The sequence below is a fragment of the Fulmarus glacialis genome, unplaced genomic scaffold (assembly GCF_000690835.1).
Source record: "Fulmarus glacialis isolate BGI_N327 unplaced genomic scaffold, ASM69083v1 scaffold6220, whole genome shotgun sequence".
NCBI classification, from domain to species: Eukaryota; Metazoa; Chordata; class Aves; order Procellariiformes; family Procellariidae; genus Fulmarus; species Fulmarus glacialis.
In genome coordinates, this window is record NW_009189449.1 from 6,842 (window position 1) to 33,664 (window position 26,823).

The 26,823-nt window shown below is 42.9% G+C and overlaps 1 protein-coding gene across 2 annotated transcripts; it reads left to right on the forward strand.

Annotated features, from left to right (window-relative positions):
• Positions 1 to 26,354, forward strand: GPR137B (G protein-coupled receptor 137B). Of its 2 annotated transcripts, XM_009581996.1 has the most exons (7): positions 1 to 512; positions 9,283 to 9,332; positions 14,722 to 14,944; positions 18,785 to 18,934; positions 21,008 to 21,136; positions 24,066 to 24,190; positions 25,746 to 26,354. In XM_009581996.1, the coding sequence occupies exons 1-7, from the start codon at positions 144 to 146 to the stop codon at positions 25,855 to 25,857; spliced, it is 1,158 nt and encodes a 385-aa protein (XP_009580291.1). In that variant the 5' UTR covers positions 1 to 143; the 3' UTR covers positions 25,858 to 26,354. The 2 variants fall into 2 exon arrangements, with proteins under 2 accessions (XP_009580291.1, XP_009580300.1); XM_009582005.1 differs by lacking the exon at positions 18,785 to 18,934 and having other exon boundaries at positions 41 to 512.
• The last annotated feature ends 469 nt before the right edge of the window (positions 26,355 to 26,823 follow it).

Consider the following 26,823-nt stretch of genomic DNA (forward strand, 5'->3'; position numbering starts at 1 on the left):
ACAGTGAGCTGCCAAAGAGGAAGTGCAGCTTGTTTTCTTTCATTTTCTTGATTCCTATGCTGTAGGAAGATGAAAGGAGAAGGAGGAGGAGGCAACAGCGGCAGCCAAACTTAATAAATAATTCTGAGGATTCCTGATATCAAATGGAGGCCCCTGAGTGGGACCCACTGAAAAATGACACCCTTCCGCCGACCCTGACGCCAGCTGTCCCTCCGTATGTGAAGTTGGGCCTGACCATTGTATATACTGTTTTTTATTCACTGCTTTTTGTGTTCATCTACGTCCAGCTCTGGCTGGTCCTTCACTACAGGCACAAGAGGTTCAGTTACCAAACTGTCTTTCTGTTTCTGTGCTTGTTTTGGGCCTCTCTTAGGACTGTGCTCTTTTCATTTTACTTCAAAGACTTTGTCACAGCAAATTCTCTCAGCCCCTTCATCTTCTGGCTTCTCTATTGCTTCCCAGTCTGCCTCCAGTTTTTCACCTTGACCCTGATGAATCTTTACTTCACACAGGTAAGCAACAGATATTTGGTTGATTAAATCTGACAGAATGGTAAAGCATTATTTTGTAAGAATCATGAGAAAAATGTAATTTCCTAATGTACCTTGGCAATGCAAAAAGCAAATTTCAGTTATTTAGTTGGGAATTTTAACTTTTGATCTATATGCAAGTGGTCAGTATTACAATGAAACTGGAGCCTGAAGTGATCATTTCAGGAATGGCAAATATTATATCTACTGTCTATTAAATGGGTGTCATTTCATTTAAAGGTTGGGGAAAAAAAATTATAGGAAAGCTTGAAAACTGGACATCCAAAACACTGTTCTGTTATTATTATTTATTATTGTTGTTACTAGACTTCATAAACCTCCTGGCTTAGCCGACCTGATCTCTGTGTGCAGTCAGAACTATAATTTCTAATTTTGCTGGCAACCTCCCACCCTAGTTTTTCATAAGTTGGCTAACATATTTCTGAGTGCGATTTCTGTTCTGTGTATCACAATCAAAACTGTTGATTGAGTCCGGCTGCGGACCCAAATTCCTGTAATTATCTGTATCACAAATAGCAGTGACTCCGGACCCCAGTAAGTGCTAAGTGCTGTACAGAGATACACCCTCTATTTCAAGGACGCTGTGATGTAAAGGTAAATTAGCTGTATAGTGGGGTAAAGGCAATAGTATCTCCATTTCAGAAAGAAGTCTTGAGAGTGTATCTGTGCTATGAACAGCTAAGAAGCCAGATGAGTTAGGCTGCACAGCACTCCAGGTTGCTGCAGTTAGACTTGCTTGCAAGTATTTAGGTGAGCTTGGGTATCTTGGCACTAGGCTGCGGGATGGGATATTGGCATGCTGAGGCAAAGAAAGGCTGCTGGGCTTGCCTAAGATCTCACAGGAAGCTTGCGGGAGGGCAGGGACTGGATTCTCTATCTCCTCAATCCCACTATGGCGCCTGGAGTGGGAAGCCAAGCCTGCACTCAGATGACCCTTGTCAAAGTCCGCTTTCCCAGTACAGGGGTAGTTGGCCAGGAGAGCACCAGCCAGTGCTGGAGCACCCCTGGCAGTGCTCAGGACGCTTTGGGTGTTGCTGTGTGCCCCACTTGGAACCAGCTCGGTGCCTGGGTCTGGGTGCTTCTGTAGTGCCTACACTGTTTAACAGTGCTCTGTAGTGATTACAGGTTTGTCAATTCTGAACAGCCTGGCTGGAGAGATCAGGCTGCTTGTGAAAGCTGCCATCCCAGACCTGAAGAAGCAGCAATGGCAAGCATGACACCTGTAAGAGGATCACTTGAGTTGTAGAGGGTATTAAATACTTAGAACCACATACACAGTTTTGTGCTTAGGTTTACTTTTCTGGATTCAGTGCCTGAAACACCTGCTAACTCACCCTGCTCCACTTCCTGGGACTTGAGATATATTAAGGGATTATGGGAACCTTTCATCTACATGCTACTCAAATCCAGCTCAGGCATGTGGTGACCTATGCTTTATCCCATAGCTATTGTGAGAGTCATTTGATAATGGTGCGGTTCCCCGGGGCAAACGTCCATCATCATACAGTCTGTCCCCAATCACAGCAGCTGGGACTAAGTCATAGCCCTAGGTCAGATTCTTCCCTCAGACACACACGTAGGGCTGCTGTGGAAGTCTGGAGGCAGAATGCAGCATCCTTGCTCTTTGCCGAGAGAAGCCGAGGCTGGCATGAGCACAGAGAGGGCACAGCAGTCTGCACTATATGCATTACAGTGCCAGCACTCGGGGGCTTAGCGTTGAGGGTAAATGATTCCCTTCATCTAAGGAAGATCTAAAAAGAGAGCATACAGAATGCACACGTATGTCCTTTTAATTTATTTTTGGCATTGCTGGCTGATATCATTCAGGAAGTACAAGTCAGTGGCTGGAAACAGAAAAAATGCTAAGGCTATTGGTTCTGCCTTTGAGACAATTTCTGCTTTGTCACCATGAGTCCTCACGATCTTCCTCTGAGCCCCTCTGTAAAAGAGTGTAATAGTTACCTGTCTTGAAGAGCTGTTGTGAGGCTTTTGAAACAATATCTGCAAGGGACTTTCAGAGTCTGTGATGTGCGTCATAATCTTTAAAGATCGTGGGCCGCTGTAGACAGGCATATTATTAGTATTGTTGTTTGCTTTAGAGCTGGTTGCTCCCAGTGAAATCTCATCTCAAATATCTCCCCAGCCAAAACAAAGCCTTAAGAAATACAAGCACAGTCACTGTAGGAATATAATATAAGACACAGAATAAGTGCACATATTTTTAATTCACTGTTATTAATTCTTTACTTCTAACTATTAAAAGGTGGTTTGGCTTGAAATTCAGCATCTTCTTGAAACTGTATATTTAATGTGCACCTAGCTTTCCACAGTAGGCAAGCAAGAACTAGTGTTAAAGGGGTGGGGAGAGAGAATTTTGTTTTCAGTAATGGCTTATAACCTCACAGACCTGTTCAGAAACAACTTTTATCCTTTTTTCTCTAGAAGGAAAGCAAGAAGGGTCTGCAGCTGTGTCTTATTGCATGAGAAACATGCTATTTAACTGGTGCTTAGCTAGAGGGAAAGAAGTGATCTATGTATAGTACAGGGACAGAGGACTGGAAGAGACCTCATGGGTCTCTGGAATTTGCAGGTGTTTATTATCTGCTGTACAGCACCCAGACATGTGGCACTGCTAGGAAAACTTTTAGACATAGCTGTGAGAAGAAAAAGTGATTCCAAAAATATTGCAAATCCTCCTGGCGAAACAAAAAAACTCATTTGGCAAGCGCCTGAGGGCATTTTTCAGAATAATAAGCACCTTTGAACTTGACAGAAAGTTAGCCACAACTATGCTCCTTTCAATAGGTATCCCAAAGCAATGGGGATGCAAATTTAGACTGTGTTTTATGTGTAGCAAGACAAGTAAGCCATGATGGCGTCAGCACAGCAGGGGTTGTTCCCAGACTTGAACATGACCATCAGCAGGTACAGCAGAAAGAGCTCTAATGCCTTGGGGCAGGTTGCTAAAGTGGGGGACCAGTGGATGAAAGAGAAGTAAAAATCAATCTAGTTTTAACTCAGAACAACTCCTGGGTGATCTTTGGATTAATAGCCAAATTCAGGGTCCTTTACTATGGTCTTGATGGCAGAATAGAAGATAAGGCTGCTGCAGATAAGGCTTATATAATATTAGCTCGTCTCAGAAATCACATACTGCAGAAAATACGTACGGTTTCTAATGAGAGCGCTAAATTTATTAGAATTTATTAATCTTGTGTCTGTATTCATTCTCTTCTAAAGAAAAAAAAAAAAGATGACCTACCCTCTCAGGATAAGCCTCTGTCTACTTAGAAGTCATTAAAATAAATCTCAAGTGAAGATGAGATCCAGTGGCACTTTCATAAAACAGTAGCCCAACACCAGCAAGTAACTGCATTGTACCAAGCCAAAGCAGCTCCCTGATCCTGATCCAAAGGATAGGGAGCTGAAACGTGTGTTTCCACCTTCAGAGACCGAAAAGCCCATGTATATGTTTGCCTCACACCTGCAGCTCCCACAGGTTTGTTTTGCTGCTTGATAAAGCTAAGACTGTAATTTGGCAAATAACGTATTTTCCACTTTAAGTGACTCCAAACAGTGAGGATCCCAGGACTCAGGCACTCTTTTATTTATGTCCTGCCTAGCCAAATCTTCCATGCCCCTGACAAGGGGAGACTGAGATGAGTCTTCAGGCTTTACAGTCAGTGCTGTGGGCAAAAGTGTAAAGAGGCTCTGGGAAATTAAATAAGAAGTTGCCTTTTTTGGTGTGTGTGAGGGGTGGGCAGAGAAGGTCTTCGCTTTGTCCTGTTTGCTTCAGACTTTACATTTCCCTGGGGAACATGGTACAAATGAAGCAGGAGGGAGGCTAGGATGGAAGGTTACAGACAAAAAACAAGGTCAGGGCCAAAGACTGTGAGCCATAGGGGATGCTGGAAATCCCAGGGCTCCGCTGTGGCCAGGCACAGCAAACCATTTGGTGGGCTGTAAGTTTAATCATCAGGTTGGGAACTTCTCCAGGACCTAGGGAACATGGTGATGAGCTAAAGAACTGTGAGGCTGTATGGGTGGAGAAGGGCTGGTAGGCAGATTTACCTCTCTTTCCTCCTCCGTAACCACCTTCCCTTTTCTCTGGCATCCAGATTGAGAAGCTTACCCTGCCTCCCAGGCAGAGCTGATAAAATCAGGGACTTTCAAATGAAGAGAAATTGTGCTGAGTAAGACAGTTTAGAGGGGAGCTGGCCGTGCTGGAAGTGCCTGGCAGGGCGGGGTAAAACCAGCACCAGGCATTCGGAGAGGTTACGTGTATCTCAGTGGAACTGGGGGATGTGTTAGCTCTAGGAAGAAGATTACGAGAACTTCTCATCCTCTAATTACTGGAGATAGCATTTCAAGAGTAATACCACCAGTGAGAGAACAGAGAGGGCTTTTTAGTTAGGAGAAATATTTATTTTTTACACCAAAATACACCATATCTTATAAAGCTTGTTATTAATTTAAAGCATGCTTTAGGTGTACATAGAACTACACAGGAGTCTAACTATGGATGGTAAAGCATGAGCAAATATGTTTGGCGTAAAACGTTGCCCTCAGTATTGGATCTATAGGAGACAAATTGCAACTGCAGACTGGCTGGCTGTCAGCATCTGACATGAAGAGTGAGGTCATTTGACTTAGAAAATAATTTGATAGGAAAGCTAGACATGCAAGTTTACTGTGGCTGCCAGCCCCGCAATGGTCCCTGTCCTTTCAGGACTATTTTTACCAATTTACACAAGGCTGAGTATGGTAGTGAGTCATGTTGCCCATGTCTGTAGGTCCTACAAACTGTGCAGAGTTTAGAAAGTGGAGAGAAAACTTGCATATTTTGGGGAATCTGATCCAAATGAAAGAATGAACATGGGAGAAAGAGCGAAAGGGGAAAGGCCTGGGACTGGAAGATATACAGCAGAGGAAAGGTGTATGTGCTGATGGTGAGGGTTACTGGGCCTGCATGAGGTTGTGGCATATTTTCAGAGTACAAAGAGAAGTTTGCATGGAGTGTGACAGAGGAGGAGAGGGGCCGTGGTGAAAGGAACTGGGAAGGAAAAGAAAGGAACTAGGAAGGAAAAGTACACGCTATGCTCCTTACAGAGCTTTTGAAATGAGAACTGGTAAATAAAGCTGAACTTCATTCCTGTGTAGAGGGCCAGCTTGAAACATATGCAAGCACTTAACACATACCTGAGGCTTTTTGGTCAGCTGAGCTGCGGCTCCTGTAGAAGTGAATTGATCAGCTAGCACTAGTCGAGGTTTGTGCCAGCCATCACGTCAGTTCAGCTAAATCAGAGCATGGACTGAAAATTGCTGCAGTGAGATTTTCTTTTTCTTTTGCTCTGGGAATATGTGACTTGGCTTTGACACCTGTTTCATTGGTAATTAACAGGGCCAGAGTGGCTCCTGATTTAACTTTCATAACCATAGCTGGAACCTCTTAAGCTACAGCAGCCTGGACTCTTTGCCTTCTCTGCTGCCCAGCAGCTCTGCAGACCTCTCTGCGGCCGAGCTGCTGATGGACTCCCATGCCATTCCCACTGCTCCTCTGCTGGGGCCTGGTAAAATGTCTTTAAGGTCAGCTGTTTACATCAGTTCCTGCAACAGAAATTTTCCTTGGCTGTATGAAGGGCTTTCTGGAGTCCTTTTGTACTGCTGCAGTTTTATAAGCCAGACATATACCGCAGGGGAGTGGAGGAGGGAGTGTGAGAATCTCATTTGAGGTTTCCAGTCCTTTGGCAAAAACAAGGAGTCAATACAGGATATTTCTCCTTTAAAGAACAAGTGAAAGTGGAAACGCTTTTAAGAAGAAAAAGTAACCCTTTAGACATTAGAAAATTAGCAAGAAATTTCACTGAGTTTTCTGTGTTGCTGTTCACCTTGGGGCTCTCTGAAAGGTCTTTTTTAAAAAGTCTGCATTCTGCTTGCTGTTTAGTCTATTCTTAGGAATAGCCTGGTTTGCTCTGGTTTGCTGGAAGACTTGCTTAGATGACTCAGATATTGACTGGAAGCTTTCTCAACACTGTTGTGGGGAGGGGCCATTGAGCAACACGTCTCTGGAGCTAAATGACTGTTAAAAGCAAAAAGCGGCACCCACACATGTAAGGTATATTGAGATCAGCTTCTGACATCCTTACTCCCACTGAACAGCCCTTTATTCTGTGACAATCACATTGCTTCCAGCAAGGCTACTCATGAAATAAGGCCCCGACAGTGTTTAAGCAAAGGCGGCAGAACTTGGCCACCTGTGTTTCTGTCTAGCAGTGAATTTGTAAGAGTGTCCATGCCTTATACTGTAGCTTTCATTCTATGTAGCATCCATTTCCTATGCAGTGTTTATTTTCTTCCTTAACAGTCGTTTTACTCTGATAAAATTCAGAAGCATTTATCGGCTGGGACAGGTCTACCAAATGTAGAATCACAGTAACAGCTGTTTCGGTGATCTCACGTCTGGAAATCCTGCTGGATCTGCATCAGGAACATCGTGTTTGGTTTTAGCTAAGTTATCCACGGAGCTTTTGCTGGGTAGGGCAGCCCCAGACTGGTTCATGTGACAGGACTGCTCTGTGACATTATAGGAATGAGTGGATCATTTTGGGGGAACCGCAGGAGATGGTATTCAGGAACTTGCGATTTTCTTGTGGACCCAACACAACTCATTGCCCACTGCAAATTGCTTGTGTTGTGCAGTTCTTTGCACAGGCTCTAAACACTTCTGTTCAGCGCTACTCCTGAAAGCTGTCAAAATTAACGGTACAATATGTGTGAGTAAGTGCTACTCAGAACAGGTGAGGATTGTGGAATGGCCCTAGAGACAAGTTTTACTTGTTTAGTTTCATTGAGGTCAGGAATCTGTTCCCGCCTGCTTGCCCACAGTGTCTTCCAGAATAAGCAGGGTAGGCAACAAGTCTTGTACAAAAAGCGTACGGGAAGTATTTTGAACCCCATCTCTTCTCTAAAAACTGACAGCCCCTCTTTGTGCACCACAGAAATGCAGAACATTCACAAGCCTCTTGTACCTCTTCTTTCAGTAGCAACTAAGTAAAACAACATAAAACTTCCTCCTGAACTCCTGTGAGAATTTATGAGCCAGGAATTTGGAGAATGAATCACAAGAATCTTCTGTAAGGGATACTGCCAGAGATGTTAACTATTTGAAAACAGTATAAATGGTTGCAGAATATGTTTAGAGATTTTTTCCCCCAACTTTTCAATTTTATTCTCAGCTGTTATTTTTCTAGGGCCTGCTGAAAAGCTCAGTGTTCTCTGCTGGTTCAGCTAGTGCTAAGTAGGCTGATGCATCACAAAAATAATTTCCATGTCAAGGCAGCTGTTTATGGTGAATAGGAGTTAAATGACAAGTTGTTCCAGGAGCGCTGGAACAAGTGAAGCCTGATTTTCTCCAGATCTATGTCTCATGCTTGACTTCGAGCTGTTTCCATAACTGGGGCATTTCTTACAATACTTTGCTATGCAGACTCTCTCATACTGGGTGATGTGTAGGATCATTATGGAGGGTTCTCCTCACAGAAGTCATGTATCAGATGCATTTATAGGATTCTTTCCTTCTGTTGGGTCACTAATTTTTAGGGGGGTGATAAAGAATCATGTCTTTGATGCTTTAAGTATTTTTCCATCAGTTCTCTGACCCGAGTATTTTAAGATTAGTGGGGGGATAGATAAACAGGCAGATACATGCCTACACATACGTAATGATCATGTAAGTCCTGTTTCCTTGGGAAAGCAGGATAATCATAGCAAATATTATGCAAACTATACTAAAGGGCATGCAAAACCCAGTGAAATGGATAAGGCAGGAGAACTTGAGGAGAAAACAATTAGGAAACAACCCAGAATAAGTCATACAGCATGTTTTTTTGTAATACTAGCAATCAATGTGCTTCGGTGTTGATTTAAATGAACATTTGTAAACTGAGTGTGTTTGGAAACCATGTTAGCTTATGAAAAAGCAGTGATGCTTCCCTGTAATTTTTTTAATAAATAAGATATAAAATATGCTAATGTATTTTTGTATAATTTCTGATGGTGGTTAAACACCTGTGACTGTTATTACCTAGCTACATTGCAGAAAATATGTCAGTATTTTGTCTTTCCTGTTACAGCAAGGTAACTACTGGGCATGAGTTATCTCTCTGTAAAAATGCATATTGTTGTATAGTGAACAGACAGTCAGCAGAAGCCAAATATACCTCAGAGTAAAACAATGAGTTTGGTTCTCGATGGCATCCTTTTGGCAATGTAACATGGATACAAACATATATATCCAATTTCAGGCCAGGGTATTATGACAGGCTCTTCATGTGAATAGAGCATCTGACCCAATATGCCGGTACGAGCTGGTCTACGTGAGAGATGTACTGTTAGGTCATATAAGAGCCTACTAATTACTTGCCTTTATGATTATACTGGCATTGGTCCTCTTGTGAATATTGATATAAAGGATCTTATTCACAAGCCAGAGTAAGTGAAAATAATGGTGTAGACAATTTGTACACAAGTACATTGTGACCGTCTGCTGAGGGGTTTTAATACTTTGCTTAGAGCTTGCCTGCCATGGATAAGCAATACATGCAAAACTTTTATCTAATGAAACCTATCATTACATTTCTTGTGACTTGTGAGGCAGGATTTCTGCGGATCACAGCGTCTTTCTTTACTTACATGTATCCTATGTTCGATGCAATATTTTTGTGTTTTGCAGGTGATTTTCAAAGCTAAGTCAAAATATTCCCCAGAGCTACTGAAATACAGGTAAGAACTATGCAAACATTCAATGTGGTAAAGAAGAATAGCCACGCTCTTTGAGAAACACTACATTTTTGATAATATGGCACTTATATCTCAGCTATTCATATTTATATACCAATGTTTTATGATGATGGGTCTGAGGCCAGCTTCTTCCTATGCCACTTAGAAGTCTGTGTCATTTCCCAACACAAGCACCATTTTTAGACATTCACATATTTTAAAGGCAAATATTTCATATGCAAGCAGAAAACACTCACCCTGATGGTTTGTTTACAGGTTCTTAACAGTTGTATTGCTAGGTGAATTCAGATCCAGTGCTTTGGTAAAGGTAGCACAGCAATGTATTTATTGTGGTAGGAATGAGTGGGACTGGGTATGTATTAATCCGTGAGGTCAGTGGTAATAAAAGACTCAAAAGTTTTGGGAAGATGAGAGAAGAGTTGTGAAGGGAACTCACCCTGATGGTTTGTTTACAGGTTCTTAACAGTTGTATTGCTAGGTGAATTCAGATCCAGTGCTTTGGTAAAGGTAGCACAGCAATGTATTTATTGTGGTAGGAATGAGTGGGACTGGGTATGTATTAATCCGTGAGGTCAGTGGTAATAAAAGACTCAAAAGTTTTGGGAAGATGAGAGAAGAGTTGTGAAGGGAAAGAGTGTTTGGGAGCTCACAGATAACCTCCCCGGACTCCATAGAGTTGAGGTTATGGTAGCTTTGCATTTAGGTGGAGGGATTTGTTTGGGATCTTGTTGAGCAGGAGGGATTGTCAGGAATTACTTGAAAGCTCCCCAAAAGGCAGTAATGTCCAGAAAGCTGAGGAAGAGCTCAATAAATTAATGTTTATTGTGACAATGCCTTAAGTCTCAGTCGCGGCAATGTTCAGACAAGGGAAGAGAGAGAGGTTGTCTCCATTCAAATTTACAATCTGAAGTCAGGACAGGAAAGCAGAGTAATTTGAAACTGAAATCTGTTATTTGCTGACTGTTCAGGAGAACACAGTACTGTATCAACAGGTCAAATATTAACATTGTCCGTGCTCTGGAAAGTTTGTTCTCCAATTATATTTTGATACAGCTGGAGAGGCGATGATCTGGAGCAAGTGCTTCAGAAACTGTGTTTGGTAGAATGGCATTACAGTGAGAGCAGGCTTGGGGTGGGCTGTTCTTGGGCTGGTGAGGGTGTGGGACACGCAGGGTGTGATGGCTGACTGAGGGATGTGGACTCCACGCTGAACTGCAGCTGATGCAGAAATTGTCAGGATGGGAACAGAGAGGCTGCATCTATTTTGGTGGCCTCAGGAATGCTTTCAAGTTAGTGGGTCTGTGTGCATACCTTGGCCACATCCCAAACCGCAAGGGGAAAGAGCTGGATGCTCCCTGGTAAACACTGTGGCATACAAATACATTCACCCGGCTTTGCTCTCTGGTTTTTGTGGGAAGGAAATCCAGGAGTATGGGCTGGCAGATAAGCACAGCACACATCAGCCAGGTCCCCAGCCAGCCCCCAATGCAAGCATGCCTGCCCCCGATGGTATGTATAGGCAAGAGGAGCAAAGAGGAAGGTTTTGCACAAAGCCTGGGCTGCAGGTTAGGATGGTATAGGGCAGGTCTGTGAACATGTTTCTGGCTGGCTTTAGGGGTGAGAGGTAGAAGCTTTGAACCTCATCTGTTACTGATGTTTGTGGCAAGATTTTATTCCTGAAAACTGCTTGAAAATGTCTTTCTTCAAGCAAAGGGAGCTTGTGATATTTAGTCAATGCCTATGAAGCACCCTGCATGTAGCTCTTGGAGTGTTCCCCAATACAAAACATGTGACTGGAATTACTCATGCACAGACCACTCTCCCCACAACAGCTCCATGTCCACCCTGACTCTTGCCTACTGCATTTCTAAAACAGATCACTCTTGGATCTGGTCTAGCCTTTTCTCTCTTATTCAGCTCTGTTGGTAAAGTGTTTTGTTTTAATATCTAGATCTCTTAGCATGAACGTGGTTAGCCTGTGTAAAAGAGCCATATAAATAAAGCTGACCTTGTTTGCTATCATTTACAGGGCAACTGGTGTAATACGTGCACATCCACAGCGGAGGTTCTGAATCTTAATTATAACAGGCTAGTGAAAGATCATAGAATCACAGGGTGGTTTGGGTTGGAAGGGACCTTTAAAGATCATCTAGTTCAAGCCCGTCCCAAGGGCAGGGACATCTTTCATTAGATCATGTTGCTCAAATCCTGATGGAGAGATGGATGATAGAAAGATCAGCCGGACAGGGGCTGGAGTCTGCACTTACTGAATTTGATTTTTCTTCACTGCTGAATGTTCACTTTTTGATTTCTTTTTCCTCATTTTCTTTAATAAGTGTCAGACCTTATTGCCTGGTATTGGCATTTCTGCAATAGATAATGGCAACATAAACAGGGCAACAGAGAGGTAGGACTGTGGTCTATGTATTGGCACAGGTCTCAGAAATCAGAATCATTTCATATAGGGAAAAAATTGATAAAATCCTATCAGAGATCCAGAATCTTAAGCAAACTTTACTCAGCACAGCCTTCATGATGTTAGTTACTGTGGCAAAAGAGCTCAAGGTGAAGCCTATGCCAGCCCAACTTCATATTTAAACAGTCCTTCTGCACGTCTCCCTGGGCTTGGGGATTTCTTACAGTCACTGGGTTTGGATGAGGCTTGCTATGCTGTGTGTGCATGTCTTGTTACACATGAGCCTTAGACACTGTATGGTTTCTAAGGAAACCACATACCAAATGCAGTAGTTTCCAACAGATTTTCCTGTTAAACAAGGCAAAACTCACAGCATTCATCTGAAGTTTTATTTTAAGCTCAAAGAAAAACTTAGGGGTGCATCCAGCCTGGCAGAGAAAGAACAGAACACCCTGGCATGTGCCTTCCCCGACCAAGCCAGATTACACACAGCTCCTTTTAAGGGACTAGCCCCCAAATGGGGATTAGGCACAATAGGCTTTTGGACAGTCACTGGTGCAATCTGGAAGCACCTCTCCTGCCCTGCCTTTCTGTTTTCTAAAAAACCCCATATGCTTATTCATGCTTTGTAGGTGCCCCTGTAGTTGAGCTGTAAGGATACATTCTGCCTTTAAGTGAGTTAGGAATGCTTTTTGCAGCTGCAGAGACCCTAAAACTGCCCTGAGAGACACAGCCTGCATCTCCATCAGTGCTTATTCAAAAGTTCAGCAACAATGCTTCTATTGTCAAAACAGCCAGCCATTTCCCCAGCCACATCATGTCAATAAGGGGGATGGAAGATCATTATGTGAAGAGCTGCACAACTGACTGGCCATGACAGGTCACCCTGGCACGTATGGGAGTGTGTGGGCATGACAGCGTGACAGTGCTTTTTTTTTGCTAAACTCGGTCAAGGAGGAGCCTGGCCTGGAAGCCTCTAAGCCTTGCTGGTTGCAAGCCGGCATCAAGGGCATGCAGGCTGTGCTGAAGCAGAAGGTCCCTCTAACTAAGCTGAGCAAAAAGAGAGCATGTACTTACTGTCCTGCAAGCAGGCAGCATGTAAGAGCATACCTTTCCTCATAAGCCCAAACCCCACAAGAATATTTTACCTGCACTACAATGGGGAAGCAGAGATGAGACTATTAAATAGGCTTTGGGAGGGGAAGGAAAGGAAGACACATGACTGTCACATAAAGACTTTTGAGATATTAATAAAAGCTGTAAGTGTACCACCACTACAACTGGGAACTGCATTCTCCAGAGGAAGCTATGTGAGAGAGGAGCTTCAGCTAAGTGCTTCCAGCATTAGGCTGTGAGGTTTAAAGGAACTACCTCTAGCTGCTTATCTTAAAAACAGAGCCCTGCCCTGGAAGGTTAAGAATGAGCACAATCTTCCCCCTGAGAGGGAATTTCCATGACTGGCAAGGAAAAGACAGCGTCCTTGCTCACTGCCAGATATAGCTGGAAAGAAGGGCACTGATTCACAAGCAGGGACTTTTAGGCTTTCAGTTCTCCCTGTTACACATTTTAAAAGTCTCAAAGGTATATCCCTTCCTTCTTGCCCTCTGAAAAACAGCCGGCTATGCTTCAGCTTTGTAGCTGCGTTGATGCTATCCCAAAAGTATATGAATGTGTGAAAGAAAAAGATCACCATTGGATAAAGTATTTTTAAACAATCAGAATTTGATTCCTCAGGGACAGTCTGGATGTTTGTTGTCAGCCAAATTCAAAGTTCCCAGCAGGCATGAAAAGCTGTGACCAAAACCTGCTGTTCAGTGACTGCAAATTATGACCCTTATCAGTAATTGCCTTGGTCAGCAATGATAATGAAGTAAGCAAACACCTGAAATGGAAACATGCTGCTTTTTTTTTCTTTTTTTTTTTTTTTTAAGTGAAAAGCTCCACAGCTGTGTGTAGGAGTAAAGAGGAATTAGAAGCAGCTTTTCTTGAGTAAGTGGTATACTTATATTGCAGGTATCAGTGCTGGGTAGGTGGGAAAAAACAGATGGAGAAAACCAGTCCAGCTTCTGGGCTTCTGTCTGTCACATTTCTGTTCCGGCTCTGCTCATGTGGTTGTGCAAATGAATCTTTTGCCTGGCATAGATGGAAAAATGCCAACCCAGAATCAATATGCATATTTAAATTTCTTTATGTTTCTTTCAGGAGGTTGCCCATGACCAAGTTATTTAGGAAAAGGGACAGACAAAGATGCTGGGGAACCAGTATCTCAGAGATTTTTCCTACTGTTAGACACTTCCCTAATTTAGTATCATAGAATCGTAGAATCATAGAATGGTTTGGATTGGAAGGGACCTTAAGGATCATCTAGTTCCAACCCCCTTGCCATGGGCAGGGACACCTTCCACTAGACCAGATTGCTCAAAGCCCCATCCAACCTGGCCTTGAACACTTCCAGGGAAGGGGCATATGAAATCTGATGGCAAACATCAGCAGTCAGTGATGCTTCTCATGGCAGTGGTGGTGTAGTAAAACCATGATCAAAACCAGTCCATTCCAGGCAACTCAACCTTTTGCAAGGTTTCTCCTATCAGTGAGTAGTCAGAGGGTTTGTGCTGTATATGAAGTACACGCTCTAAGAAAGAACATGTGTCTTTTAAGTAGTTTTTAAGAACTGTGCTGTTGTATTTCTGCTGCAAACACTCTTCCATGTTTTGCTGCGTGATATTCGTTTCTTTACTTACAGCTTATTGTGTAACTGTAAAAACAGGTTTGAAATAAGCGAAGTTAATCTCTCCAGCAATCTGGAGCACTTTGTTTTGGGCTCAGGTGACTGGTCACTCTGTCAGCTGTGGCAGCCCAACACTGCAGCTTTCATTGCTCAGAGTGCAACTTCCATCTCATGACTGACACTTGCTGAACAATGTCGCTAAAACTGTTTTCTCCTCACTCTCCCAGGTTGCCCCTCTACCTGGCTTCTCTTTTCATAAGTCTCCTCTTCCTCTTGGTGAATTTAACATGTGCAGTATTGGTGAGGACACAGAATTCAGAGAGAAAAGTCATTGTCTCTGTCCGGGTGGCAATTAATGACACGTTATTTGTGCTGTGCGCTGTTTCACTCTCCATCTGCCTGTATAAGATTTCCAAGATGTCTTTAGCCAACATTTACTTGGAGTCCAAGGTAAGGTACATTTTCAGTTCTTTTCAAGTACCTTCTGAGAGACAAAGGCAGTGTGAGGCAAAGCCACACAGTTCTTTAGATCCCCTGAGAGCTGGAGGCCTTAAACTTCACAGCTTGTGCTTGGCTGGCCATCCTGCTCAGTGTATGAATTAAATACTAAGTGCTAGCAAGGATGCTTTTGGCTAACACCAGTGACCCCAAAATATGTATTTTTGAGGCAGAGTTTACACAACTTATTGGCTGGAGTTTCTCACAGCTGTTTTTCAAGTGGATACTTCTTTCTCCAGATCCCTGTCTGAAGGCCACTTCATTTCAGTACTGCTACATAGAAGTGGCCTATATTTCGGGATCCTTCAGCTTGTCCGATTATTGACTGATTAAGTTAAATGTTTAAGGTAGCAGCATGCTGAAGATAAGCCAGATAGAGGAATATTAATCTCCCTTTATACATTTGCATACTGTCCTATAGAAAATGAGAATGTGTTTTAAATGACTTAATGCATTATAAATTCAGCCAAATGGGAAGAAGGGGGAAAAAGTCTCTCATATTACTCTAAAAAATGTTCTTTAAAGAAATATTGTTAAGTTTACAGCTTTGGACACATTCAGTGTTCAAGGTGTTGGGCGGTATCACGTAAATCTGTAGTGTTTATTATAAAATCAGTGAAGGTGGTTTATACTTACAAATAATGAAACAGGGCTTTCAGAGGTCCTTGTGTTTGCAGTAAATAGTTAAATCTTAAAATAAATTATTAGTTTAACCAATAGCACATTACTTTTACCACAACAAACCTTTCAAAAATGTAACTTTCATCTACTATTTAGAAAATCTTAGAATAAAATTCCTCTCTCCATTTATTTAATCAGATGAAAGGAGTACTTTTCCTGTTTAATCAAATCTGGCCATACCGCACAACAACTGAAAGTTCAGGGCTGATTAGAAGATTTAAAAACACAGCTTAGTTTGTTTTGTTTCTTTCCAGCCTGTCACTTGCTGACCAAAGGGCATGGGCAATGGATTATTTTTTACTAGTGAGAAAAGTTTTTCTACTGCTGCAAATCACAGGAGCGTAAATCTCTGTAACAAAGCAGTGTTAACCTAAGGGGGGTTTGGTAGATTACTTTGTTCCGTTTCCTCCTCCTGCAGGAAACTTGATCTTCTTTACTTCAAGCTATTTCACAAAAACCAAACAAACTAACATTATTGCAGACAGGAAAGGACAGAACTCTCAGCTGATGAAAGTTTGAATGTGGAAATGGAATTAAAGAGTGCTTTGCTCCTTTCTGCTGACCTGAAATGGGAGTTCCTCTGGGGACTATCCAGTAGGATTTGACTACACATACTTAGGGAAACAGATATCTGGAGCTGGCAGTGAAAAAACATCCTGGTTCAATCTGCTACTGTTGTGCTGAAAAAACTAGCTAAAGAAGGAAAATCCTTTCTCTGCAGTGATATGATAGAAGTAGTGTTGGAGGCACACGCGTGCTCTGCGGTGCATGTAGATAGGCATCGGTACTGGCAGCCTTTTATTTGCATCTCCCATCTGCTGGCACGTATCTTCTGACCACATGTGAAAACACATTCACCTCCATGACCCGGCGTGCGGGACCGGCCTGGTTTTCTGTGCCAAGGCTATGACAGCACAAGGACGTGCACAGCCCTGCCCTTAGGTGCCGACTTGGGACAGTTCTGTGCTGGCCAGAAGCATCATGTAGTGGGACATGCTGCAAACTCGGGGCTCCCCCTCTTTTCTGTAGGGGCCTGTGACTGAAAAAGGATTCCTCTGGCTTTACTTTTAGTGCTGAGCTCTCCCTTCCCCAAGCCGCTAAGTATATTTGACTGGCAGCAAAACCAGGACACTTTTACCCCCTTTTTTGTACTTGGTGGGATTGAAGTTTGTTAAATCTCTAGCATATTTAACTATTAAAGAATGACAACTACGTAGGGAAACCTATGTAGGGAAAGGGAAATAACTGACCCCATTCTGCTCTTCACTTCTGCTATCCCCAGTCTGTAAATGCCACTGAGCTGGGATATGGTATGTGCCAGTCAGCAGCTTCTCTCTGCTCTCTCACCCTCGGTTTCCATGACAGCATCACTGACTTGCTAGTACTGAAGGAGAATAGAGAAGTGCCTAGCGAACACTTCCTCTTTGTGGCGTTTCCTGCTTGCTGGTCTTGCCACAGCTTTCACCACTGCCTACTATGTATCGGGCTTCAATTCCCGTATAGCAGCAGGCTCTTGGCTCACTCCTGACATGGCTGCAGGTTATGGCCTGGTAGGCAGTGGTAGTTCCAGTGTGCTTTAAGCAGGAAGTCAGTCAGAGAGGTTGACTGCACTGGGGATTTTGTAATACTCCCAAGCCTGTCTGTTCCCTGAATGAATATTATTTTGCTGGGAAAACAGGCAAGCTAGTTTTCTGCAAGCTTTTCTGACTACTCCCTGAGCTCCTCTTTACTGACACCCATCAGAGAACACCCAGCTAGAGGAGCTTGGCTGGCAGAGCCTCAGGGACAATAGCCACCAGTGTGGGTGAGCAGCAGAGGGGCCCTGGTAGCCTCCTGAAGGCCAGGGATTCAGGACATGGTGACCTGGTGACTTTCCCTGACAGCCATTCTGTTATGTCTGTGCTGCACCTGCCACAGCGCTTTGGACCTCTGCTCCTTGGCTGCAAACCTGGAAGCGAGTAAGTGCAGGGAATAGGGTGCAGACCTTCCTGTCTCCTGCACTGGCGTAAAAGGTCCTGTGAGGGGAGGAGCAACTTCCCTCTTGGCCTCTCTCTCTCACACAGATGAAAGGAGTCCATCTTCGTGGTGTGTGTTTCTGCCAGGAGAGGGAGAGGGCAGGGCTTATGAAGCACATGACTGCCAGGTATTTTGCTCCCCTAAAAGCACACAGCGCTTTAACCCATCTTTCCTCCTGTGGCTGTGCAAAGCACTATTCCAGAGCCAACTGCACAGAGTTTACTTTGAGCTTCTTCCTTCAAAGCCAGTCCCATTTTTGTACATCTGCCTGCCTCTGTGATCAGACTCACACTGAACCCTGTAGCCATGGCTCCTGTATGCCTTCCTTTCTTGCTGCTACAACAACTCCTGTGCTGGAATCTCAGCCCCCCTCGGTGACCCTCCCCACCTGACACAGTGGTCAGGTGTCTCACTTATTCCTCACACTGGATTAGGCTCTTTCCCCTGCTCTGTCCATTCCTAGGGCTTAGGAACTGTTCTGATTTCACACTTTACAGTCTCATTCCTCCCCTTGTGCCCAAGCTCCCACTCACAGACTGCCCTGCCATGGTCACCCTGCCCCTAGGCCGTGCTTCCACTTTGTCTCCTCTGTGTTGACATTAGGTAAGGCAGGATGTTCTGTTCCTGTCTGTGCTGTGTTTAACTGCTGACTGTTGCGATCTGCTCTGTACTCAGGAAATAGGTGCACAGCAAGCAGCTGTAAAAAGATGCAAGGTTGCATCATGCTAGCTAGCCAGCATCTGATACATGATGCTCTATAGCTAACGCACAGCTGAAGGCTGAATTCTCTTGCTCCATCTGATACCAAGTGTAGTTCTTACGTGTTTTGATTGCTCTGAAAATAGCACTTGTACAATAAGTTGTAGGAATTAGTTGCAGCCCATCTTGGTAAGGGCTGGAACTGCTACCATTGCCTGGAAACCACTGTACTGATAAAATACAGGAATATATGTAGTATAGGAAACACTGATCAAAGAAGCAAAGAGAAAAGTCAGCCGCATTAGGCAGAGTAGCATGCATCCTCTAAGTTCATGCAGAGCAATGTTCTTGTCAACTGCCCTTTTGAGTAATAACCTGTGTTTAAATCTCTTCCAGGGCTCATCTGTCTGTCAGGTGACAAGTATAGGAGTGACTGTTATACTACTTTATACCTCACGAGCCTGTTACAACTTGTTCATCTTATCGTTTTCCCAAACCAAGAAAGTCAATTCTTTTGATTACGATTGGTACAACGTATCAGATCAGGCAAGTATGACAATATTTGCTAGTGAGAAAAACTCATTATGTATGTGATGGCTGATTTCCTAAATGTTATGACAAGAGGAATTAATATATTAAAATCCTATTATTTTTTTCTTTTATTCAGTGCACTGAGATTGTTTTGCTCCAGGAATACAGATTTCTGGTAATTTCAGTGTAAGGCGGAAAAAAAAAGCCCAGTGCTAAAAGAAAGAAGTAACCGCTAGCCAAATAATTTTTAAAAAAGCAATCTTTTATTTACCTTGATTTTATCGTTAAAAAAAAAATCCTTTTATTAAAAGAAGACAGGTGTTTTGTCCATTAGAAAGAATGTACTGGACTTAGAGAAGTAGAAAAACAGTACTGTTTCCACTGAAATGCTCAGTTCTAAAGTCATAATCAAATCTCCCATTGCCATCCAGGGCTGTGGAGTTATTTACCTGAATTTTGTCATTAGTGTGATACCTTTGAGGATAAGACTATGATTCTTCCGAACCTTTAATTGCAATTGACAATTAGGATTGACAACTAACAGTGATAAAAACACTAAAGGAATTCTTCGTAGAATATTATGAAATTTGGGCATCCAGCCCCTTTCCCTGCTTGGAAGCACATAGTTAGGTCCCAGTAGTTTTCCTGCTCTGTCAAGGCTGGGCAAAATGGCAGGCCTGGGTCTGGACCATGAGTACATTTTGTTTGGCCTCAAAATCGCAGACACGTGATATCTCCCCACCCTCTCAGCAAGCACCTGCAGACCAAAAGCAGTGTTCCCAGCCATGCAAGGGCCTTGTGTTGCCAGGGTGGCCAAGCAAACCTGGAGCCATTAACAATTTTCTGTTGAGCAGTAGATAAACCTGTAAATAAGAAGTAAAAAGTAGGGTAGGATTGCCCAGAGGACCTCATTACGAGTTAGTTGAGTATGGTCAAGGGACCACTAATCAACCCTGCTGCGGTGCGGAGAAGAGGAGTGCAGCCAGGTGGTGCCACTCCATGTGATTAGAAGACACAGGTTTTAAGCAGAAGGGCACTAGGTTGTGCTTCATTTCCTGAATCAAACATTTTCCCTCCTGTTGTTGGGGCCTGGAGTGTTGCTGCTGCTGCCGCCGACCCCTTGCAGGGGGCACTTCTTGTGCTGACTCCTGTAGTCTGGAGTAACGGGCTGGAACTTTATGGCCAGAATATTTGGTCCCGTTTCCCCCGTGGAGGCAGAGGTTGTTCATAGGAAGCTCAGTGGAATGCTTTAGGCCTTAGGTCACAACTACTGATTTTTGAACATCTGATCTGACTTGTGGCATTAAGGTTGCCTGGATTTTGGGGTAAATGATTTGAGCCATATGTAAAGGGCTTGGAACTAAGGAGGAGGTACTCAATTTGGTACCAGAATCAAGAGTCACTTTTAAAAGTATAGCCCAAAGTTTGTACTGTGGTACTGCCTCAGGTCACCTGTCAGAAACATTACCTTTTTCTCTCCTGTACAAAACACATGAAAGGACAGGATTTGCCCTCTGCAACTATGGTGAGTGGTGGAGGGGAAATCTAGAGAGTCATTCAAAGCTAATGCTAGAGTAACAACATGGTTATTCAAGATAACAATGTGCACCAATTTGAAGGGATCCAAGCCTTAATTTTTTAAAGCCAGATTGCCAGCAATGCCCTTGAAGACCTGGGCATTGATTGTTCCTCCACATATTATTCCCGCCTGGAAAAGGACTGGAAAAATAGTTTCTCATTACCTTGATTTGATCACTTGATCAAATGGTTGCTTGCCAGGCTCTTAGACTGGGAAGACCCCTGCATTAAACTTTTATTTTGCTGAAGGAAAGATAGGAGGAGGAGAAGGAGGGAGGAAGAAAGGTAAAAGGAAAGTACCCAACAAGATAGAATATTGATTTTTTTTTAGTATGCCTTTAATCATTAGCCGGATTAATCTAGCTTTACTGGATGGAATTTCTGGCCATGTTGTCAAGCATTTCAGCCACTTAAATTTAGGTCTTCATAAGAAGATGTGTTGCCTCCAGCACCTTCTAAATTAGCTGCTATCCTTATTTTTAAAAACTTTTCTCTTTGACTTTTCAACAGGCAGATCTGAAATGTCAATTGGGAGACGCAGGTTACATAGTGTTCGGTGTGATCCTTTTCATCTGGGAGCTCTTGCCTACTTCCTTGGTTGTGTATTTCTTCCGTGTCCGAAACCCTACAAAAGATCTAGTAAGTGGAATTTGTTAGTGTATTTGTTAATGTAAAGTTCAGGCAGGTCTGGAGGGCTCAACTTATGAGGGAGGTTTGCTTCTTCATGTTTTGACTTCTCTTCTTTCAATGTGTCCTTGGCAGAATAAAAGCAATGCAAACTTCCCACTTCTTTATACTAAGTCCTCGTGAGAGAAACTCATCATATTTACCCAGAAGGAAGACAAGGTGTTTCTCAAGCAGTTTACCTTAAAAATCAGGAAACTTCTTAAATTTAGGGACATCTTCCCTTTGGGTTAATACGGTACTTCACTGGAGTCAGTAGCAAAGGAGTTTTTGTTATCCAAAACCGGGATCTTTCATCACATAGCAGTGAAAATAGTTGTGTGCTAACTGTTCAAAGGCATGTATGAAATAATAGATTGAATTATTTCAGCCCTGTATCCATTGAATTGTTTCCAATTGCCAAAGACCAATAGCCATAATAAGCACCTGCTGACATTTTTGTTTGCTGTTTCAGCAGAGCAGAGATTAAGGTGTGATTTGTAAGGATAATTCTCTGTAAGCATCCTTAATATCTGGGTAGTTAATAGATGGACAAACATCTTTTTATAGCTGTAGGCAACGTTTCCAGGTTAGCATAGGATATGCTGGTTGACAGGCACATGGGGAATATCAGCCTTACACTAGGATTACCAGGGTAATGTCTCTGTTTTTATAGGCCAAGCCAAACCAAAGCTAATATTCCCCAAGAAGGATATGAATGGTAAATTCACAAGTAAGAGAAGCAATTAATAGAATAACTTTTTAGAGAAGGCGATGGGTTTTATTCTCACCTGCAGGTTTCAGAGACACTGATAAAGCCAAGCTGAACAAGGAAGTAACAAATCCCCACCTGTATAAAGCCCTTCTTACTGTTCACCTGTGATACCTGACATCAGACTAAAAAACCCTGTGGACCTCAGTGTCCATCACAAAAAAAATCTCAGCCCCACTCCTGCTTAGGAGTTAGACAGGACAACTGCAAAGAGAAGAAATGTTTTTAAAGTACAGTCCAGTGGTGCTGCTCTTCTAAAAAGCGACCACAGAGAGATCTCATTTTATTTAAAGTGAGTTGAGTAAGGCTGGGCCTGGTGGTCAAATTTGGATAGTGTGGGAGAAATTCACAAGAGAATGAAAATAAGGGATGTGGTCCAATCTCTCCTTTCAAAAAGCTGATCACATAAAAACTTAGAATCCTACTCAAACGAGAGCTCAAATGGAGTCAAACAGGCAGCATTCTCTTACAAGTCAAAGAGCACTGCAGTAACACGTATAACATTATATTTCTGCACTGTGATTTGCAGAAAGCCTTAAATCTCCAACTTCATAAAGATACAGTTCAGAAGAGCCAATCACTGATATCACTTATTTTATGGACACCTTTTTTAAGATAGACATTATCTTTCATAGTGGATAGGTCATATATGGATTTTTTTCTACACAAGACAAATATTTATGCTAAACAATATCATGGTAAGAGAAAAACTGGAAACAACAGTGTTAGAAAGAAACAAAAAATGAAGGCAAAACTGAACTTCAGTGCAAGCATGCCACAAGAGGGAGACCAAGGGCCACAGGACTTTAATCTAATGTGTTCAGTAGGCTAACTGTTACAGCAGTTAAGTTTAAAATGGTCCAGTGGTTGAAAATATTTGGCCAGAAAGCATGGGGTTAGAATTAAAACAAACCCTCTTTTAGTTAAAAAATCTTGACAACGACTCTGATTTAGTAAAAATCCAAAATGTTCTTTAGTTTTAATAAGGAACAATCCCAAGAAATTGTTGTTCTTTGGTTTTGCATTTCATTCAGGACTTCAGAAACAAAAAGTTTGAGTAGAGGCAGCCTGCATTCAACTCTGTTCAAATGTAAAGCTCCACTCCACAGGCGGTTATAGCCTGGAATGAGCTGTCTCCTTTGGTGCTGACACGGGGTAACTGCGGTGTGTGGTCCTTTGCCTTGCCATACCTTCAGCCAGACAAAGGTTGGAAATGGGGAGATGGCAGAGATGGACCTATTTTTACTTCATTTTTGTCAAAGTTATTTAACATCTAAAAAATAGGGGGAGATTAAACTGCCCTCCTACTTAAGGCCAAGGAGAAGGTGTCATCCTGGCTTATCCGCAGGTGCAGGGAACCCTGTTCACTGGGGATGGAAGCAGTGGATCAGTGGAAGAGGTTCAGCTGGGTCCTAGATGTCCCTCTGCACTGTTTCCAGAATCAAACTGACCTTTTGAATCTTGTGTTTTCTGTTTTGATTCATAGGGAAATAAAAGCAAAATGCTTTGTAAATGAAGGAGTTACATGTACACCCCTTTCCCTGTTTTATCAAAGGACCTTTCCTTGGGATTTGACCCTGACAGCACTGTAGGGTAGATACTGAAATTGCTCAGAGAGGTCCTAAGGGGCTTTTCAGCTGTGGTTTCATTAGGCAGGGTGCCAAGATTCAGCATGATCAGTTCCTGAGGCAAGGGACGTAACACACCAGGAGGGAGGGTTACAAATGTGGGAGGTAAAACCAAATCTCTTTAGGTGTTTTGTATCCTTCAGCTCCTCAGCTGCTTCCCTACTGCTCACCTCAAGTCAGTTAGCTAAAAGCACAAAGTGTCCAGGATGGACAGGAACTCAGCAGACAGGTTAAATGCATACTGGAGGGTGGTTTCGGAAATGGGTCGTATCTGTTAGCTATAAGGAAGGAAAAAGAAAAGCCATTAAGATCAGTAGACTATCACTACACTGGTGGAGAAGAACAGAAAATGCAAAAAAAGTTCTGTTGTCTACAGCAAATGTAAAATTGCCGGGTTTATTTTTGGAAGCCAGGAGGTAAGTCTGCAGTGACTTCTTTAAGAATTCAGGCACCAAGCAGTTTATCTATCTGTTGCGAGTACTGACCGAGGTTTCCCTTCCCTCAGGCCAACGCAGGAATGGTCCCAAGCCATGGCTTCAGTCCCAGATCTTATTTCTTTGACAACCCTCGCAGATACGACAGTGATGATGATCTAGCATGGAATATTGCACCACAGGGGGCACAGGGCAGGTGAGATACAAGAGGGAACCACTTGCTTCCTGTAACAGAAATTGGAGGAGAAAGAACTCTCACATACTGCAGAAGACTAATATAAATTGTCTAGCTCCAATTGCTGCATAAATTCCAGGGGGCGAGGGGAAGCTGAAGTGGAAAGGCAGCACCGAGTGACTGTGGGGATCCAAGGGCCCCACAGAGACTGCAAGGACACGAGAATGAAAACGGTTACATAATTTAAGAATTGTAACAGCATGCCGCTTTTTGAAAAACTCAGGTCAGATTTTTGGGTTGCATGTTTCACCCTCTGTTTCCTCCAAGAGTGGCCTAAGAAGTGCCATTTACTAGTTTAAGTGTGTGAGCAAGGCAACTTAGAAAAACAGCTGTCTCCCTGTCTTCAGGGAGAAGAAGGAAAAGCCCGATAGCGCAGGCAGCAGCTTGTGATGGTGGTAGCGAGAAGCCTCTCAACTTAGGTTGCCCTGTAACATGGCTAAATGTCTTGGGGTGTGCCTGAAATGGAGGGGGCATTTGCTTTCCCACTTGCTGAAAGCTTATGTGAATCCACCTAACTGTCGAAATCCCACACAACCCAGAACTGGCACAAAAAAACCCTGTTTTCTCTGTGTAACTGTGAGCTTTAGGTAAGGATTCCCTTCCAGGAAGGAGCAGTTCACAGCAAGAATGGTAGCACCCAACGCGGAGGAGGAAAGGCACTGCAAGGACGCTATCCTGCCCTGAAAGGAGGCTCAGTCACCTGTTACTCATTTGCTTCTTCCTGTATCTACAGTATGCTAATAGTAGATTAGTACAATCAGTCATCTTAAAAGGAAGGCTAACTTGCTAGCTGTAGCTAACATACCCAGATCTAGTTCTTGTCACTCATTTAGCTAAGATTGTGTAGTCACTGTCTCTGAGCCCAAACCATGATTCAATAAAGTTGGATATTCACTATTTACAGTTATCAGTCATCCTACCCCTGCGTTAGTTTTTCACATAGTAACTAAACCCATTGAGGATGCTGGAGGTGGGGCACCTCAGGCTGGTATCCAGCCTAGAGCTAGGGGCACCCTCCCATCCGCACAGAGGCACGAGGACACCAGCCACACCGGTAACACGGGCAAAAACCAGCCACGTGCGTTGACTCATGCTGCTCGTGGGAGAAAAGCCAGCGTGCCGGAGCTGCTAACCAAGTGCCCGTCCCTTGCACATGGACACAGGAGGTTTAGGTCTGTCTCTGACAGGCCCTTGCAGTGCTAGGATTTGGCATGGATTAGCAGCACCGTTTCTAGGGCTTTCAAACATCTTCTGGATTAGCGAAGCAGAAAGGGGAGAGTCCTTAGTGAACTAGAAGAATCAGGAAACAGTGAGTTGAGAACACTTGGGCCAAAATAATTGACAGATCAGAAAAACAAATAGCAGCCTGAACCCCTGGTTGGGGTTTTGCTTTTTTTTACTTTTGCACTTCAGTGTGAGAACTACATCTACGTAGATTGCATTTTGCCCACATTCGCTAACCAGGTATCTACACAACCAACCTGCCAGTCACTAATTCTTCTGTTTTCTTTTTAAGTTTCTCTCCAGACTACTATGACTGGGGCCATCAGAACAACAGCTTCATGGCTTACATAGGATCCCTCCAACAAGATCCAGCGCTGGACACAGACCGGCCGAGCCCTATATAACTTCAATCAATTACTGCGTTCTAGGACATTCCAATATTAAAACAAATGTTCCCAAAAACAAAGCTTAGCAATTTTTCTTCACGTTTGGGTTTTTAGAAGTGTTCCTATGCACAGATGAATGAAGAACTTGTCTTTGCCACGAGCTTTTCATAGTTCAAGGAGAAGTATAAGCTAATGATTTAAACTTTGAAGACTGTTCTAATTAATACCTTGTTCTAAGCCATGGTATTTTTGGCTTTGAATAGAGTTGTTAGAGGGTATAATTTAATCATTTTATGCTCATTTTAAAAGAGCAAATTTCATGAAGTGAAATGACATAATTATTTTCTAAGTATTTTTATTTTTACACTGTGTGTTAGGTTAGAAATACATGATTATGATGAATATACTGTAAACACATGAATGGTTGTTCAAATGCATGACAGTAGCGATTCTTACATGCACATAAAAGCCTGTAAGGGAAAAATATCAACCCGATTAAATACTGTCTTTTCAAGTTACTGCTACAATCTCAGAGCACAATTTACTCTTTGGATCATCACTGCCACTGCATCAATGTGGCAAGATGGTTGGAGGCTAAAAGTCATCTATATTCTAGTCATGATCTCAAAACACACTGCATTCTTCTAAGAAAGTAAGAAAATTGTATCTTTGCAGCAGCTATAGGGACAGTCTCAGAACGGTAGAGATGGGCATCTGCTCTGGCTGGAGCACTGTGAACTGCAAAACAGGCTGAAAATTTGTAAGTTTGAAAAATTAACGTTATGTGATCATCTCTGTCAATCAGTTCTAGGTGTATTACATAGAAGAGTAAGTCAAATACCTAGCCAGGGAGATGCATACATATAACAGTACTTCTTTCTTTATTTAATAAAAACCTAGGAAGTGCAGTCTGGGAATAGAACAAGAACCAGGAATACATAAAGCAGAAAAACCTTAAGTGGACCTAGAGGATAAATTCTGCAT

Bases quoted from the DNA above. Each gene is read 5' to 3' on its own strand.
- GPR137B (XM_009581996.1), top strand. From the start codon at position 144: ATGGAGGCCCCTGAGTGGGACCCACTGAAAAATGACACCCTTCCGCCG. The intron at 18,935-21,007 runs GCAAGTATGACA...ACTTTTCAACAG, and splicing joins GGTACAACGTATCAGATCAG to GCAGATCTGAAATGTCAATT. The intron at 24,191-25,745 runs GTGAGATACAAG...TTTCTTTTTAAG, and splicing joins CCACAGGGGGCACAGGGCAG to TTTCTCTCCAGACTACTATG.